This window comes from Struthio camelus, chromosome 1 (genome assembly GCF_040807025.1).
Source record: "Struthio camelus isolate bStrCam1 chromosome 1, bStrCam1.hap1, whole genome shotgun sequence".
NCBI lineage: Eukaryota > Metazoa > Chordata > Aves > Struthioniformes > Struthionidae > Struthio > Struthio camelus.
Window position 1 is genome coordinate 129,040,407 of NC_090942.1, and position 14,674 is coordinate 129,055,080.

Here is a 14,674-nt window from a genome sequence, read left to right on the forward strand (position 1 = left end):
TGATCAACCTAATTGTTTGCCAAGATCAACAGTTTTGTCCTATTCATTTTTTATAAGTATTTGTATATCTCATCTCTTATGGGCTATAAGGGAGGATGAGCAGACCAAATTCTGCTTAACATCTTTCAGTTGCAAGTTAGAACAACTGGTTCTGTCCCTCAAACAAATTCCCTCACACAATATTGCAGATGGGTTTTGGAGTGTTATAGATACGTGTGTGTGTGTGTGTCTGTGTGTGTGTGTGTGTGTAGTCAGGTACTAATTCTGTGCAAGATCTCTGTTGATAAATCATGGCTGAGGTTTAAAATCAGGATTCAAGAAGATCTTTGCTACTGTTACAGCTATGATAAAATACAAATTTAACTCATATGAGACTATACTAGAAATTCTTATGCTACGCACAACATCTACTTACTTGTGGTGGTCCTCTGAGTCAGAAGGGAGAAGAAACAAACAAAAACATCTGAATAATTTGTATAAATATGTTTATCTACTTATATATACATATTTCTACATATTTATAATAAACATCACTTCCATTCACTGCAGTTAAACAATGTTAACTGCAGTTAACATTTGGGGCCAAATGTTAAACAATTTTTGGGGCCAGCAGATTTTCTTTATAGTAATATACTAGCCATGTCTTATTAACATTGCAGCAAATCAATTAAACAAAAATTATCATTAAAAAACCAACATTTAAAAAACTGCTGTTTAATAGCATTACTGTTCAGAAACAAACCTTTCCCATCATAAGCCTGTTTGCCACAAGAAAGAAAAGGAATGCAGTCTTCCGTTTCAGAGGCAGCATCAGCCAGGGATCACCAGATGATGCTTTTCTGGTTCAGTGTATGAACACCCGCTTACTGTTGCAAAGAAATTCAAGGAGGACTCCCTTAGTGCAAATCTGTTGGATCCCTGCTGACGCAGAAAGTTGTAGGTTCTTAGAGCAACATAGTTAGCTGCCGCTACTGATCCTACTAATCGCTGCTCTCTAGATCTAATACTCACTATAGAAGGGAATAACCCTTCACTCAGATTTATGACATGCACCTTGCAGCATGGATGCTTAACAATATTGACAAAAAAAATGTTCCAAAGAAATCTAGAATTTCCCATGAGACTTAGATATTAAACTGCGATATTAAGCCAATTTGAAAAAAAAAAACAAATGTTGGATATGAAAGTGATAACCATTTACTGCATCCTTGAACTTTTTTTCCTCTCTTTAAAATACAGGTTACCTGTAAATTCCCTCAGAGTGCTTTTAAGAGCTATATTATTTATACCATTCACCATTCACAAGAGTTTGCAACATTTTCACATGCAGTTATATCTAAATTCCTAGAAGATAATAAATAGTGTCCGTGTTAAGTGTGATGAAACTGCTATCCATGGTGAGAACTGGAAAAATTAATGCTTTGATAGTAGGCCTACTTTGCTCAATTTCTCGTACAGATGAAGTCTCACTCAAACTTCAACCTGATTTCCTTCTAAGACTGTGTTGAAATTACATTTTCATACAATATAATTACCAGTCTGTTTTTCAAGACCAGATAGCAATGACTCAACAAGAACACTGCAAAATCTGTATCTAGCTAAATTTGTTTTTCCTTTTGTACACAAAGAAATCTTTCATCTTCAAGACCATTCTCAGTTTATATGGAAAGTTTAGACAGCTATTTCTAGTCAAACTCAGCAAAAGCTGAAGGGAGCTTACCAGTTAAAATTTTAAGAGATGCTGACAGCATTAAATTTTTTTTTAAATACCACAGAACTTCTTGTTCTTCGATAAATCTATTTATTAAGCATTATACTACTTATCTGCTGATGTACCACATCCTGTCCTCAAAAATGTTATGCATCAGTCAGTATCCAGCTGAGAATCCAATATTCCCCCAAAAAAGCATTCCTGGTTTGATCACTGCCTTAAGAAACTCCGTGAGCCCAATCCATGCACTCCACCACGTGGAAGGACAGAAAGGTGACTGGTGTTCCCAAAGACTTGCTGCGTATGTATAAACCATGACTGACCCTGACTTTCACGTTGCAATTTTCCAGGGCAAGATTTTGGTTAGTGGAGAAATTGAGGGAAAGCTCGTCTAGCCGTCATCTTTATGCCATTTCAGGAAGGGAGAGCGTGAGGTCCCCACTAAGTGGGAAGACCCAAGAAGACTCAGTAGGGGAGCACAGAAGTACTGAGGGATGGAACACACAGGCAGAGCACGCTGACCTGAACAACATTTCATTTCCCTGAAATATATTATTTTTATAGCCAGGGCAGTGAATGTTTACATATGGTTGTCAAGGACTGTATCATTAAGGTTTAGGTCTGATCTAAGAAAAAAAATAATTAGGATATCGCTTAGGGTTATTAAGGCTGCTCACAAAAACCTGTATTTTGAAGAGCAGAGATAATTATCAGTCTATAGAACAGAAATGTCCCTATGTCTGCATCTTTCTGACATTTTTATCCAGTGATCAAGACAAAAGCCTGCTTGTAGGTTGGCCTCTAGTGTTTCTTCTCCGTCTTGTTCTTATGAAAATCAGTTTTCTGTCTCTCCTTCTGTTAGAAAAAAATGAATATATCACTTAAAGAGTGCAAGCTCAGTAGAGATGCAGAGATGTTTTTTGAAAGCAGCACTCAATGAAGCATCTATTTTGTGTGAACTGAAGCATATGTGCTGGCAGTGGGTTTCACAGGCATTTGCTGATGACAGCAGCATGGTAAGACTGAGGAATCTTGCATTTCATTCCCAAGACTGTGCTCTACCTGACACCTGTCCGCCTGCCTCTTTCTGACTACGTCTTCCCAAGACCTTTTGCTGCCTCTTTTCTCTCATCACCTCCAGTTCCTCACCTCAGCAATGCCCCCACCAGAACCTGTCTCCCTTCCCTTTATCTCCTCAGGTCAATCTCAATCTTTTTTTCAGTTTCAGCCTCCCCCTTTCTGGACGCTCTGTCAAGAGTTTCAGAAGCTTCCCCACACCGGAGCGCACCCCATCGCCCTGGCAGCCCCGAGCATGCCCCCAGAGCGGGGTGCTAACAGAGACCCAGTGTCCTCAGAAAGCTTATGTGCAACACAGGCTGACATCCAGAGTGAAAAGTTTCAGCCCTAGGCTGTAAAGAGGGTCTGATAACAGCACACATTGAGCAACTTCCCTAAACTTTCAAGAATTACAAGAATTACATAGCATTGTATATTTGCCTCTTTCAGAGCTGTCTCTCTTACCACAGATATTTACGTGAGCCATTTTAAGTATCAGAGCATCCTCGTTCAGCAAGACTGTTCACCAGGATAAAAACACCACTGCAGTTGTTTCCTGGACTGGGCCCCCAGTTTGTTATCCTCTCGTCATGACTAATCGTATCTTAGTTGGCGCTTCCAAAACTTAATTATGTGCAGCTGTGTTGTTAGTGCTTTTTAATCATTCTTTTATTATTTGGAGGAAAAGTTTAATCGGATTGTTAAATTTTGTTAGTAATTGTACTTGAATGAATTTCTTTCTTCCCTCAAAAGCTGTATTTTATTATCGCTGTAGCTACAGTAAAGTTATAGCTATTCTGACACAGACTAACCAAGTCACACTTCTGAACCTCTACTAAAAAGTAGCATGACAGAGAAAGTATGTGCTTAAATTAACTCCTAAGCACAATAAGAGTACATCTTTAAGTTTCCAACAAGCATTTTACTTTTGTTTTGTGCTTTACTATGTATTACGCTCAGACATTCTCACACACTTCACTCCTATACTGTTGGTCAATTTTAGTTTTAAAATATAATGTTATTTCATCTGCAACTGCATTTAATTTACCTCTAAACAGTCAAAAACCGAATCTTCAGCAAGAAGCATGATGCTTATTTCTTGGGTAAGGCTAGTAGTCACTGGAACGCCAAATAACCACATGTTTAAATATTTGGAATATTTTTCTGTAAGTATTTGAAAGTTATACTGGGAAGAAAAAATGACGAAGGCTATACTTTCAAATTCAATAAATGTGATATTTGTTTAATACATTCCCAGTATCAAACGCTTTCTCCTGTTAAAGTTCTCTTTAAAAAACTACTGTACAAAAATGTGATCTGTGGTACTTCAAAAAAGTGTCTTGTTCCATTTATTAAACTTGTCCTTCAAGTTCCCCATCTTTTGGGTGATTTCACATAGCTATCATTCTAACAAAGACGTAGAATGAGGGACACATCACACACTGAACTCCAGAGACAAATCACCTCGGAGTGAATGCACCTCTCAGTACTGCTGTGTTTCAAGGCTAACCTCCATCCGTCCATCAAGGATACGTTCACGCTGCTAGTTATGCTCAGATGTGCATCTAAATTTGAGCTGTAATTCACAGACTATCTAAACTCTTAAACCTCTTGCCCTCCTCAGTGCACCTAGAACACTCCAGGAGTCAGATGATAGAGCAAAAAACCGCATCCCAGGAGGTTTCGTGTACAATGCAGGTAGTAAGCCTTGCAGAAAGCCATACAGCTTACAGCCGAGACATGGTAAGAAACAGCTTGAAATCACTTGCTGTTAAGCCATTTGAAGAGAAGGAACCACCTCCACACAATGAGGACAAGAAAAAAGCAGCTTAAAAACTTGTTGCTTACTGTGACTCAAATTGGATGCACGTCTATATACTCAGTTAGACCCCCCAGCAGCAGCAGCAAACTGCTTGTACCTGCTGGTGACAACTGAGCTTCTTAGCTGAGGGGCTAACCAGACCAGAAGGATTTGCTGCTACTGCCCAGTTTTTGTATTGTGGTAACGCAGTTTTAAATGACTAGAAAAGGCTGTCCAAGAGAGATGCTGGGGCCTCTGCGATGTGGAGTGTATCAGGACAGCTGATGGAGAAGTTGCAGCTGCATCAAGATTTCTCCTGGCAGCAGCTTCTTCTACAGTGCTGCCGTACTAGTACAGACCCTCTGTTCTGAGAAAGAGTATCTTTGTTTCAAGGCCAGTGTTTTGGAAATGTGTAGCTTAAAGGACATACATAGACAGAAAAGAAGAGGTAACTGATGCATTAAGATCTGCTTCAGCTACTCTATCGTTCTAGCACATTCCAGTCTTGAACTTTTTCCAGGGCCTTGCAGCACAGATAAACTACAGAGATTATCACTATTTATTACAGATTTCTAACTTTTTACTTTAATAATTTCTATGATATCTGTGCCAATAATAATAGCCTAGAGCAATCCTTTTGCCTGATTCTTCTGCTTTTCAAACTGAGTAATGTCGGTCTTTTTAATCTTTCCTCACGTGGAACTCTATTCTTTCCTTAGGCTATTACACTGTAATGGTTCAGATAATAATGCTTTAATTAAAAAAAATGAAAAAACTAAAAACAAGGTTATCAAAACAAAATACTGAAGACTAGCATACTCAGGCTATATCTGCATCAGCCAAAGCAGGATGCAACGGGAGAACAGAAGACTTGGTGCTGAGGACCCTATCTCAGGTGGAGCTCTAGTCTGGTCCCCTGGATGACCGCCTGTTAGCAGCTACCACACAGCAGGTGAACTCTTGGCACACGTATTTCAGGCACCACGCTCAGGAAGAGGATTCAGGTGGGTAGGTGTACTTCACATGCTCTCCTGATCCAGATGGAAACTTCTGCCTAGAAGAAAACGTTCTGGAGAAAGCACCCAGTCACAGCGACCCATCCAGATTTGTACTGTAATTACTAACATGACGTCACTTCCTTCTTAGGCCGCTTTGGTGTAGCAAGCCTCAAAGGCAGCTCAAGTTGGTGTCTCTTCTTCCTTGGTTTCCAAATTAACATTTCCCCTGAGAGGACTGTCCCTCCTCCGAAAATTGGCCTCCCTTACTTCTACAGAAATAATCCTTTGCTCAGTAGATAGCGTCTCCCTATTTGTCTGTGCTTCGCTGCAAATGTCGCAGCAGACGGGTCCCAAGAATGCCTTTGGGATTTCTCCCCCCTTACTGCCTTGGCCTGTAAACCCTTTACAGGCAGCACAGCAGCTGGGGCCAGTGCTTTACCACACCTCCAGCACTTTACGGTGCACATTAGATGCTACCTTTCCTAGGCAGAAAAACAAGTACTTAAGTCTAGCTGCAGTCAAGCTGCCATGTTGCCAGATCTTGAGCTTTAATCCTAAAGCCTTGAAACATTCATCGCTCTGCCCAAAGCCTTTGCTCGCACAGGCCAGGAGTGTTTAGTGAATTTGCCTTCATCTGGAAGGGGGGGAAAAAAAAAAACCCTGTAGTCTTCGTGGTTATGGAAGAAAGCCTGAAAATGTGACCCGACAACACCCGAGCCGCTCAGAAAGTTAACGGTAAGTACAAAGACTTCCAGCTCCCTTCTTAATCGCATGACTTGTGAGGATCTGACTCACGATTTCTGAACATCTACAGCTGGCCGTCCGCAAACTGCTGAGCAACCGGGGCAGCTCCTCTGGCCAAGCGGCGGCCGTTCCCCCACAGCGTCGCTCCGGGCCCGCGCTGCCAACGGCCTCCCCGCCGCGTGCCGGGGGGGGGGGGGGGGGCGGACGGCAGCGGGACGTTTCCCTCGCTTGGTCCCACACTGCGGGAGACGGGGTTGGGGCTGGGGGTTGGCAGAGCTTCGCCTGCCCTGCCTCTGCCTCCCTGCCGCTGAGGGAGGGCACCTAGCGGGGCCGGAGGGCACCGCCTGGGCGAGCCGCCCAGGGCGACGCGAGGGGCCGGGGGCTGAGGCAGCGGGCGGCGCGGCCTGCGGGCGCCCCGACCCGGCCCCCGGCCCCCGGCTGGCGGCGGCCGGGCCCCGGGGGCGGAGCGGGGCGGCAGGAGGAGGAGGAGTTTGCCGCGGAGCCCGGCAGCCCGCTGCGAGGATGTCTCCGTCCCACTCCTCCTTCTCCTCCTCCTTCTCCTCCTCCTTCTCCTCCTCCTGCCGCTTTGCCGCGCAGCCGGGAAGGGGGGCCGCCGCCGCCGCCGCCGCCGCGCACCATGGGGAGCCGCTGGCTGCGCCTCGCCGCGCTGCTGGCCCTGGGCGCCTGCTGCAGCCGGGCGTACGAGGGTAGGGACGGGACGGGAGCGGGCAGGGCCGGCGGCAGCGCCCTCTCCGCCCGCCGGGCGGTGAGGGGTTGGGGGGGGGGGGGCGCGGCCTGCCGGCCCGGGCACCGCCGCCTGCCCCCGGCGGGAGCGGGTTGGGGGGGGGGGCTGAGCCCCACGGGACGGGACTGGCGGCACGGCTTAAAGCCAGCTCTTGCTTATTGCGATGGGGAGGGGTAGAGGCGGGTGGTAGCCCCCCCCCCCCCCCCCCCGCAGGTTTTCACGCCGGACCTGGCACGGTTGCGGAGGGCGGCAGAGCAGCTTGGGGCTTGTAGGTCCTTGGGCAAAGTCCGTGCGGGTCTGGGGCACGCGGGAAGCGAATGTCAGTTCCCGCTATGGAAATGGAAAGGGTAGATGCAGCCAAGCTCTCACGCGTCTCGTAGTTAAAGTCCGTGCTGATGTTGCTTCCCCCGCAGTTATTTGCGTGGGCTTTAGCAGAATTTGAAATGAACGGAAATTCAGGCCCGTTTCCATGGCAAAACGCGGCTCTGCCTGTCCTTTCAAAGCAGCTGTGCCTTGTCAGGTAAGGCACTGCTGGCTTGACAGGCATTGCAAGTAAAGCCGGTGTCGCCTGGTGTGCAGTGAAAGTTTAACAGGTGTAGTCGGTGAAAACTCGTGCCCAGAGCCGAGCCTTCAGAGTAACTGGGCGCTGATGCAAATTTGGCTGCGTTGCTCCGGGTTGACAGAAGAGAGACGCAATAAATAGGTAAGCAAGGGCATCTGCTGCAGTTCACAGCCGTACGCACGGAGAATCGTAGTTGCGTGTGTGGAGAATGCCGGTCTCTTGGCATTACCTGTGTCTGGTTTCCAGGAGTCATTCCTGCTTAAGTGGTAGCTCCATCCGTGGAGGGGCATAAAATGGCATAATGACTCTGTTTGTCTGTGGAAGTTAGCTTTTTTTATTGGTGTTGGCACGCTTCGGTTAGCGTCTTTCCAACGGGAAAGATGCTGGAACACGTTTGTGTTCTTTCTTTACAAAGCACTAAGGTATTGGACACATTCGTTTGGTAAATCAACAAAGACAACAGAAATTTCTGTCCTGGTGTTTCTGAGGACTGTTGTACTGCCAAACTCCCTTTTATTTTCTTAGGAAGATGACCGAACGCTCTACTTTGTGGTTCATGTGAATGTCAGTCTTCAGTTAGTTTGCAGAGGATGCTAATATCCCATACTTCTCTTTCTTCTTAAAAGGCCAAACATAACTTCTCCTATCTCAAAAATCCAATTTTCACCACACAATAGCCTGCTTGTTTCAGCTTGCACTCATTTGAAAGTCCAATTTTCCTCTTATGCTTAGTGGCAAAGGCTCCAAGGAGTTTTTAAATCGTCAGCAGCTGTATTTGTAAACCCTGCTATAGAGTTATGGTTCCAGGTTCCATTTATTTCTTTTTCTTTTTACTAGAGAAAGTGTATGATAGCCTTTCAAATCTTTATTCTCAATATGAAAGCTAATGAAACTGTAAATAAGTATTTAATGGTACTGCATTGGTCTATAACTGGGCACATTTATGATGGGATGATTTAGGTGCCATAAGCAGATTTCCGTGATGAGTATTTGATGGTAGACAGTAAAAATCAAGACAGTATTCTCTCTGTGGAAATGTCATTGAATCTCTTTGTGATTAGGAAAGAGATTGAAAAATACCTAAATGTTTAAAAGCATCTGAAGCTACTGCTGTGTTGTGTGAAGTCGTAGTTTCAAATCTGGAAGGGGTTTTCCCTTGGCCCTTGGTCTATTGACGTTCTGTTCCATATAGAGCCCACGGTATGCTCTGACGAAATCTCGCTGATGGCACCAGTAAGAAAAAGTCTGTTTGCTCTTCACGAACCCTTTGGAGATGCATCTTTTGGAAGTTAAAACAAGCTTAAAATCTTTCTCCTGGGGACTAAAGAGATAACTGAGCTTTCGGGTGACTCTTTCTCATCAGGTTCTGCTCTTCCTCAGAGCTTCCCATCTTTTCTTTTCTGGTTTGCTAAGCTGTGAAAAATCAATGTGGATTCCTACTCCGTTGTCATCGGAGCTCTGCCTGAGCCCCCTCCAGTAGTGCCAGCTGAGGGTACAGCCGTACGTACGTGCGGAAATCACTTGCCCAGTACTTTGGGTACATGGAAATGAAAAGAAGTGACACTGGTGAAAAACAGTTGTACTTGTGTCTTTGTACTTTTAGTAGACTGATGTAAGGAAAAGCTACAAAATTAATGGCAGTAATTATACAGCATTCAAAAGAAATTGAAAATTGTAATAGATTATTGGTGTGAATGGAGTGGTGAGTAGATCATGAACCTTAAGAGAAATGCCATTAAGATCACTTGAAGACTATGTAATGTACAGAACAGTTTTTAAAACCTGCATGAGATTAAATTTGCTGAAAAGTAATAGATACATGTAGCATATTAATAAACATATATATATAATTGGATTAAATATTTATGAATAGATGCAAGTCTTTGGCTTTGGAAAGGGTAGCTCATCTCAAAGTTGTACTGCTGCTGATCAAGGGGAGCATCCGTGGTGAGACCCTTCAGTGCCGCAGCCATTCAGAGAGAGACGTTCCTTGCCCAAGTGAGTTTATACTGTAAATAGATAAAGAATAGGAGTAAGAAACTGAAGAAAGGAATATTTAAGATTGCTTAGAGTCGTATGGCAGGCTTCAAAAAGTCTGGCGTTGCTGTTCATGTCTTGATTCCCACACTCATAGATCCTGTGTATTAGACTGGGCTGCAAAGCGCTCAAGGACATCTCCAAGCCCCTAAGCAGCTGGTATTCTGCATTGCCAAGGGTGGGGCCTGCTGTGTCAGCTGAGGTTTTTTGTTTTGTTTTTTTTTAATGCAGTTTGCTGTCCATCTGTTAAGCTTGGAGAAGATTTTCTTAGAAGTATGTACAGGATCCACTTGTGTTCTTGGTTCTGGGTGTCCTGCAAAGCTGACTGCACATGACTGCTATCTAGCTTGGGGTGCATGCAGACCTAGTTATTCTACACACTGTCTAAATATCGAACAGAAAGGCCGTGTCTGCCCTCAGACAGTTTACAGTACAAGTAAAGAAAAAAGACAGCATGTGAGTACAGGCAGATGAATATACCCTAGGGCATAGCTTTATCCAAATAATTGTGCTTTGGACCAGTTGGCTCCTTCTAAATAAGTTCCAGATAGCAGAATGAATTTATGTGAATGAATAAATAAAGACTTCCACCAGCAGGGAGGCTGGATAGAAATGACATTTCAGAGTGTCCTTAAGTGCAACAAATATGTCTTGTTTATATTAATCAAGAATTTTAAGTCATTCCTTGACTCTGCGTTCATACTTTCTCGAGCGAAGTGGGCCATCTCCATGAGCTGTAGTAATTCCCAACCGAATAATCCTCACAGCTTTAAGCATTATTAAAGCTCAGTGCATTTCTTTGTGAGTACTCTTTAAATAATCAGGTCATCAAATCCTCATTGGGAGGCCTGCTCAGCCTACTTACTGTTCAGCAACACCTGGGGGCTTTTGTACAGCTAAATCTCTAGAGGGAGGTGGCATAAACCAAGAGTGGAATTATGACAATTTTCTTTTGATGAGTTGTTCAGGTGTCCATTTTCTTGCAGTGAAAAATACCTTGCCAAAGAGCACAGGCAACCTAACTGCATGTAAAGGCTTGGATAGTTAAGTTTAGGCAAGCGTTGCAGAGGTGCAATAGAATTTAATTGGTAGCATTTATTCTTCGCATCTGCAAGCTGCTGTATCGATTACTGCTTCCCCCCTCTGTAAATGGAAATAGCAGAAATATCCACCATTGCGAAGTAATTGTGTACTTAGTATACTTATTAACTTAGTACACAGCAGTATCTAGGAAGAATGGAGTTTGGAGGTGGGCATGGACTTCAGCCCTATTTCCGATGTCTTGATGCCCTCTTGACAAACTTTGCATGGTCGACTGAAGGCCAGAGGCTGTGTGGGAACGCCGTTTGCATGGATGCACCTTAAAGGCACGACTGATGAATCCTGTCTTCTTGGCTTCTGCAACTCCATTGGAGCTGCTTGCAATTGAGTTACTGCAAGTAGTCCATCACGACTTCGGAGAGGTCACTGAAACAACCGATGAGGCACTAACCTGATTCTCTGGGAGCTGATCAGCTATATAAAATTATACTTTGATTATGAGGCACTAATTCAGTATTCCTAGGCTTGAGCTCCATCCTGGGCTGCCACTCATGAGATTTGCTAGCGTAAGGGTCCCAGCAGCATCTTTGCTGGGAGAGGTCCCTGGACCCATTAGTGTGGTGGTTTGGAGTGGTGAGCAATGAAAAGAAGCAACGCTCCCATCCCTGCTTACCTCCACACCCGTCACACTACTCATCTTTTGTCCCAGAAGTTTACTAATCATCTAGTACTTCATGAAATTGAAATATATATTGTAATGAATACTTACTATTGTCAGTCTTTGCATATTTCATGGTACTTTTGTGAAGCGAGTGAAAATATAAATGATTTTAACCAGCTAGGGTAACAAACGACGTGTTTGGTTAATTTTTCTACTACTTTTCTACTACTTGGTTAATTTTTCTGCTTCTGAAATAGCCATGTGTTTTTTGTTTTTAATTTTCTATTTCAAATTATTTTATATATGAAATAGTTTAGTGTGCTGGGAATTGTCTGTTTCTCAAGGCATTCACTTAACTTAATTTTTTTAGTTCAGTAAATTAAAAGCTCAGCTTACAGAACATTGCCGGCTGGCCGTGAGTTCTCTGCCACTGTTTCTAACTATTAATTATATTTAAAGGAGCACTGTTGAAGCGATTCAAACTGAAAATTTATGCTGCAGTACCTTGAAAGTGGCTCTAAATTATAGGTTTTGACTTTCATGATTCTGATCTTTCCTGTAACTTGAAATAGCCACTTACAAACTCTGCCAGAGCTTGAAACAACTTCAACTTGTCATTCTGCGTGTCTTTACACAGAGAGAGAAAGGATTGTTGTATTTCTTGAGAGACCCGTAAAAATAGGTTGATGTTACCGAAGTTAATCACAGAATGGTTGAGGTTGGAAGGGACCTCTGGAGATCATCTAGTCCAACCCCCCTGCTCACGCAGGGTCACCTAGAGCATATTTCCCAGGATCGCATCCAGACGGGTTTTGAATATCTCCAGGGAAGGAGTCTCCACAACCTCTCCGGGCAACCTGTGCCAGTGCTCTGTCACCCTCGCTGTCAAGAAGTTTTGCCTCAGGTTCAGATGGAACTGAGAAGCTCATTGCTACCAATATCTTCCTGTAGTTGGTCTGGACAATCTTGATGAGATTTTCTTGTGCCTGAGAAAACAAATTGCATCTTTGCCATGTGAATGGCGCGCACAAATGTGAAATGAGTGTAGTACAGGTGTATGGAGGGGAGAGTAAAGTACTGTCAAACACAACAGATGAAAGATTAGCAATCCTTCCCCCAGCCACTGTAATCTCTAACCAGTGTTTCTTCCTTCTTCTGCAGGGTGTTTCTGACAGAAATGTTTAAAATTACATCTTCCTCTAAAGCCCTGTGAAGAGGGAAGCATTTAGCATGGGAGCTTTTTAAGAGTCCCTAAGTACCCCACGCCTAACTGAATGCGTCGAAATATCTTGGTGCTGGACTAGTGTTAAAATTAAACTTTTCTGCTGAAAGGCTTATTCCAGGAGAAAGTATTGCTTGTGGGTTTTTTGTTTGGCTCTGGGTTTTTCGCTTGTTATATATACAGAAGTTATTAGAAAGACTGGCTACGTTGCTGTTTTCCCAGGTTTGGCAGGCTAGCATTTATCAACAGTTGTTAATTATTTTCATAATATTTTTGTGCTTCCTTCCCTAGCGTTTAGGAGATGCGGCCTTGAAAAGCAGCTACTTTGCCTTCCTTTGTGTCCTTCCCAAAAGTCTCTTTTCTTTCTGGCTTTTTTTTTTTTTTTAATATATTTTCCCTCCAGGAAGCATCAGACAAACTGCAGCTTGTTTTTCCGATCAGCGCTGGCTCCTTGCTCTCTCCCCTGCCATCCCTGGCTTTCTCATAGCCAGTCGTGCTGTGCACTCCCGGGAGGGTGAGCGCTTGGGCAGGGTCCCCCGCTTCCTACCCTGTTTGCTCAGGTGCTGCCACCGCAGGGTCCTGTCCGTGGTTGGGGCTCCCAGGCATGTCTGCTGTTCAAGTGAGATTTCCAAAGTGGCTTTCTCCCAAACCTACTCCTGTTCCTATTTTGTACTGCTGGAAACATCCTCTTGTTCTGTCACCCAGGTTGCAGTTTTCAACTCTCTTCTACTTTTCGGCTTGCGTTTTTTTAGCTTAGTGGTTGAGTCTGCTGCTCAGCTTTCTCAGCCCCCGCTGCCTGAGCAGCCCCAGCTCCCCTTGGTGATGCAGTGGTTTCATGTGCGATCTTGCAGCGAGTTGCTGCAGGCCTCCTGGGAGAGCGAAGCCCGTTGGCGGATCTCGCCCTGCTCCTGTGAACTTGTGTTGGCTTCGTGAGTCGGGCTCCAGGGGAGGGAAAACTCCTAGCGGGGCCCATCTGTGTGTCTTGCATGAGGGTGCCAAAGTGAGACACGGCTGACACAAATTTTGTCTGGGATGTCTCCCTTCACCCTCTCGTGCTGTTTGGCATGAAGTAAGCAATGAGGGTGGGACCCGTTTTGTTGCTTTCAGGGGCACCGTTTGTTTCGGCAGGCCCTTCTGCAGGTCTTTAGTGCCCAGGTTTTGTCTGCTGAGCGTTAGCTCCGCATTTCAGGAGGCTGCTGTCCTCTCCCGGCACTGCGGAGGGCAACTTACAGACCGGAAGAGGGAAACACCCCCAGCTGTCTCGCGTCGCTGAGCCACTGCTCGCCTGTGCAAATCAAACTGGGGAAAGCTGTCGTTTTCGGCAAAAGCTTTTTACCACTTGAGCACCTACCGTTTGTATAACTTTATACGTTTTGCTGGATCGGTGAAGATGGGCCTTCATCTTAGGGCAGATTATATAAATGGCCTTTGGGTTGGGCTAGGAGCCTTTGCAAGAGACCAAGTTTTGCCTGTTCAGCACAGAACAGAGCTCCAAAAGAAATGATGAGAGTGCTTGAAACGGCATGTATTCTGCATTGTTTTTGTGAGATGCAGCAGGTCACTGTGAGCTGTTTTCAAGGAAAAAAAGGCAACCAAAAGCATCAAGCTGCGTATCAGAAAGCTTCTTGATTGTATTAATTTATTTGAAACTAGCGAGTATATATCTATGTGTGTGTTTGTATCTTTGATTTGTTACAGTATTTGAAATGTGACTTTATGAAAAATGCACCTATGCTCTCCAGCGAGTCAGAAGAAAGTTTTGTAGCTTTGCAGAAAAATATGTTGCAATGAGCTTTGTTACTGCTGTCTTTTGCTCCAGAAATTGCAGTGGATAAAAATGTATGTGAGAATTCTAAATCATCCAAATTACATACATTAAGTAAACTGTGTTATAATTCATTTTATTCTGAAGCCTCTGAAATTACTATGTTGTTATAGACGGAAATCTTTTTTCAATCTTGACAAATTTTAAATTTTGCACAACTCTTAAAAGGCACCTTCTCTTAAATTTTGAGGAGTGTGGTTACAGGAGACTAATTGTATTCTTTTGCCACTTATCACCCTCTTCTTGTTCTTTTTAGGAAATGCCTTTTCCT

General features: G+C 44.1%; 1 protein-coding gene across 5 annotated transcripts in view; it reads left to right on the forward strand.

The window, feature by feature from the left end:
• Positions 1–5,414: 5,414 nt before the first annotated feature.
• The window catches only part of SRPX (sushi repeat containing protein X-linked), a 51,770-nt gene continuing 42,510 nt past the window's right edge, over positions 5,415–14,674 (forward strand). The window contains exon 1 of one of the 5 annotated variants that reach the window (XM_068916830.1): positions 5,415–6,301. Coding sequence is in view for 2 of the 5 variants with exons in the window: in XM_068916807.1 (XP_068772908.1) it covers positions 6,948–7,017 (70 nt within the window). In the remaining 3 variants the exon portion in view is untranslated. Of the gene's footprint in view, positions 6,302–6,782; positions 7,018–14,674 lie in introns of those variants that run through there. The other 4 variants (XM_068916807.1, XM_068916816.1, XM_068916851.1 and 1 more) reach the window with 4 other exon arrangements.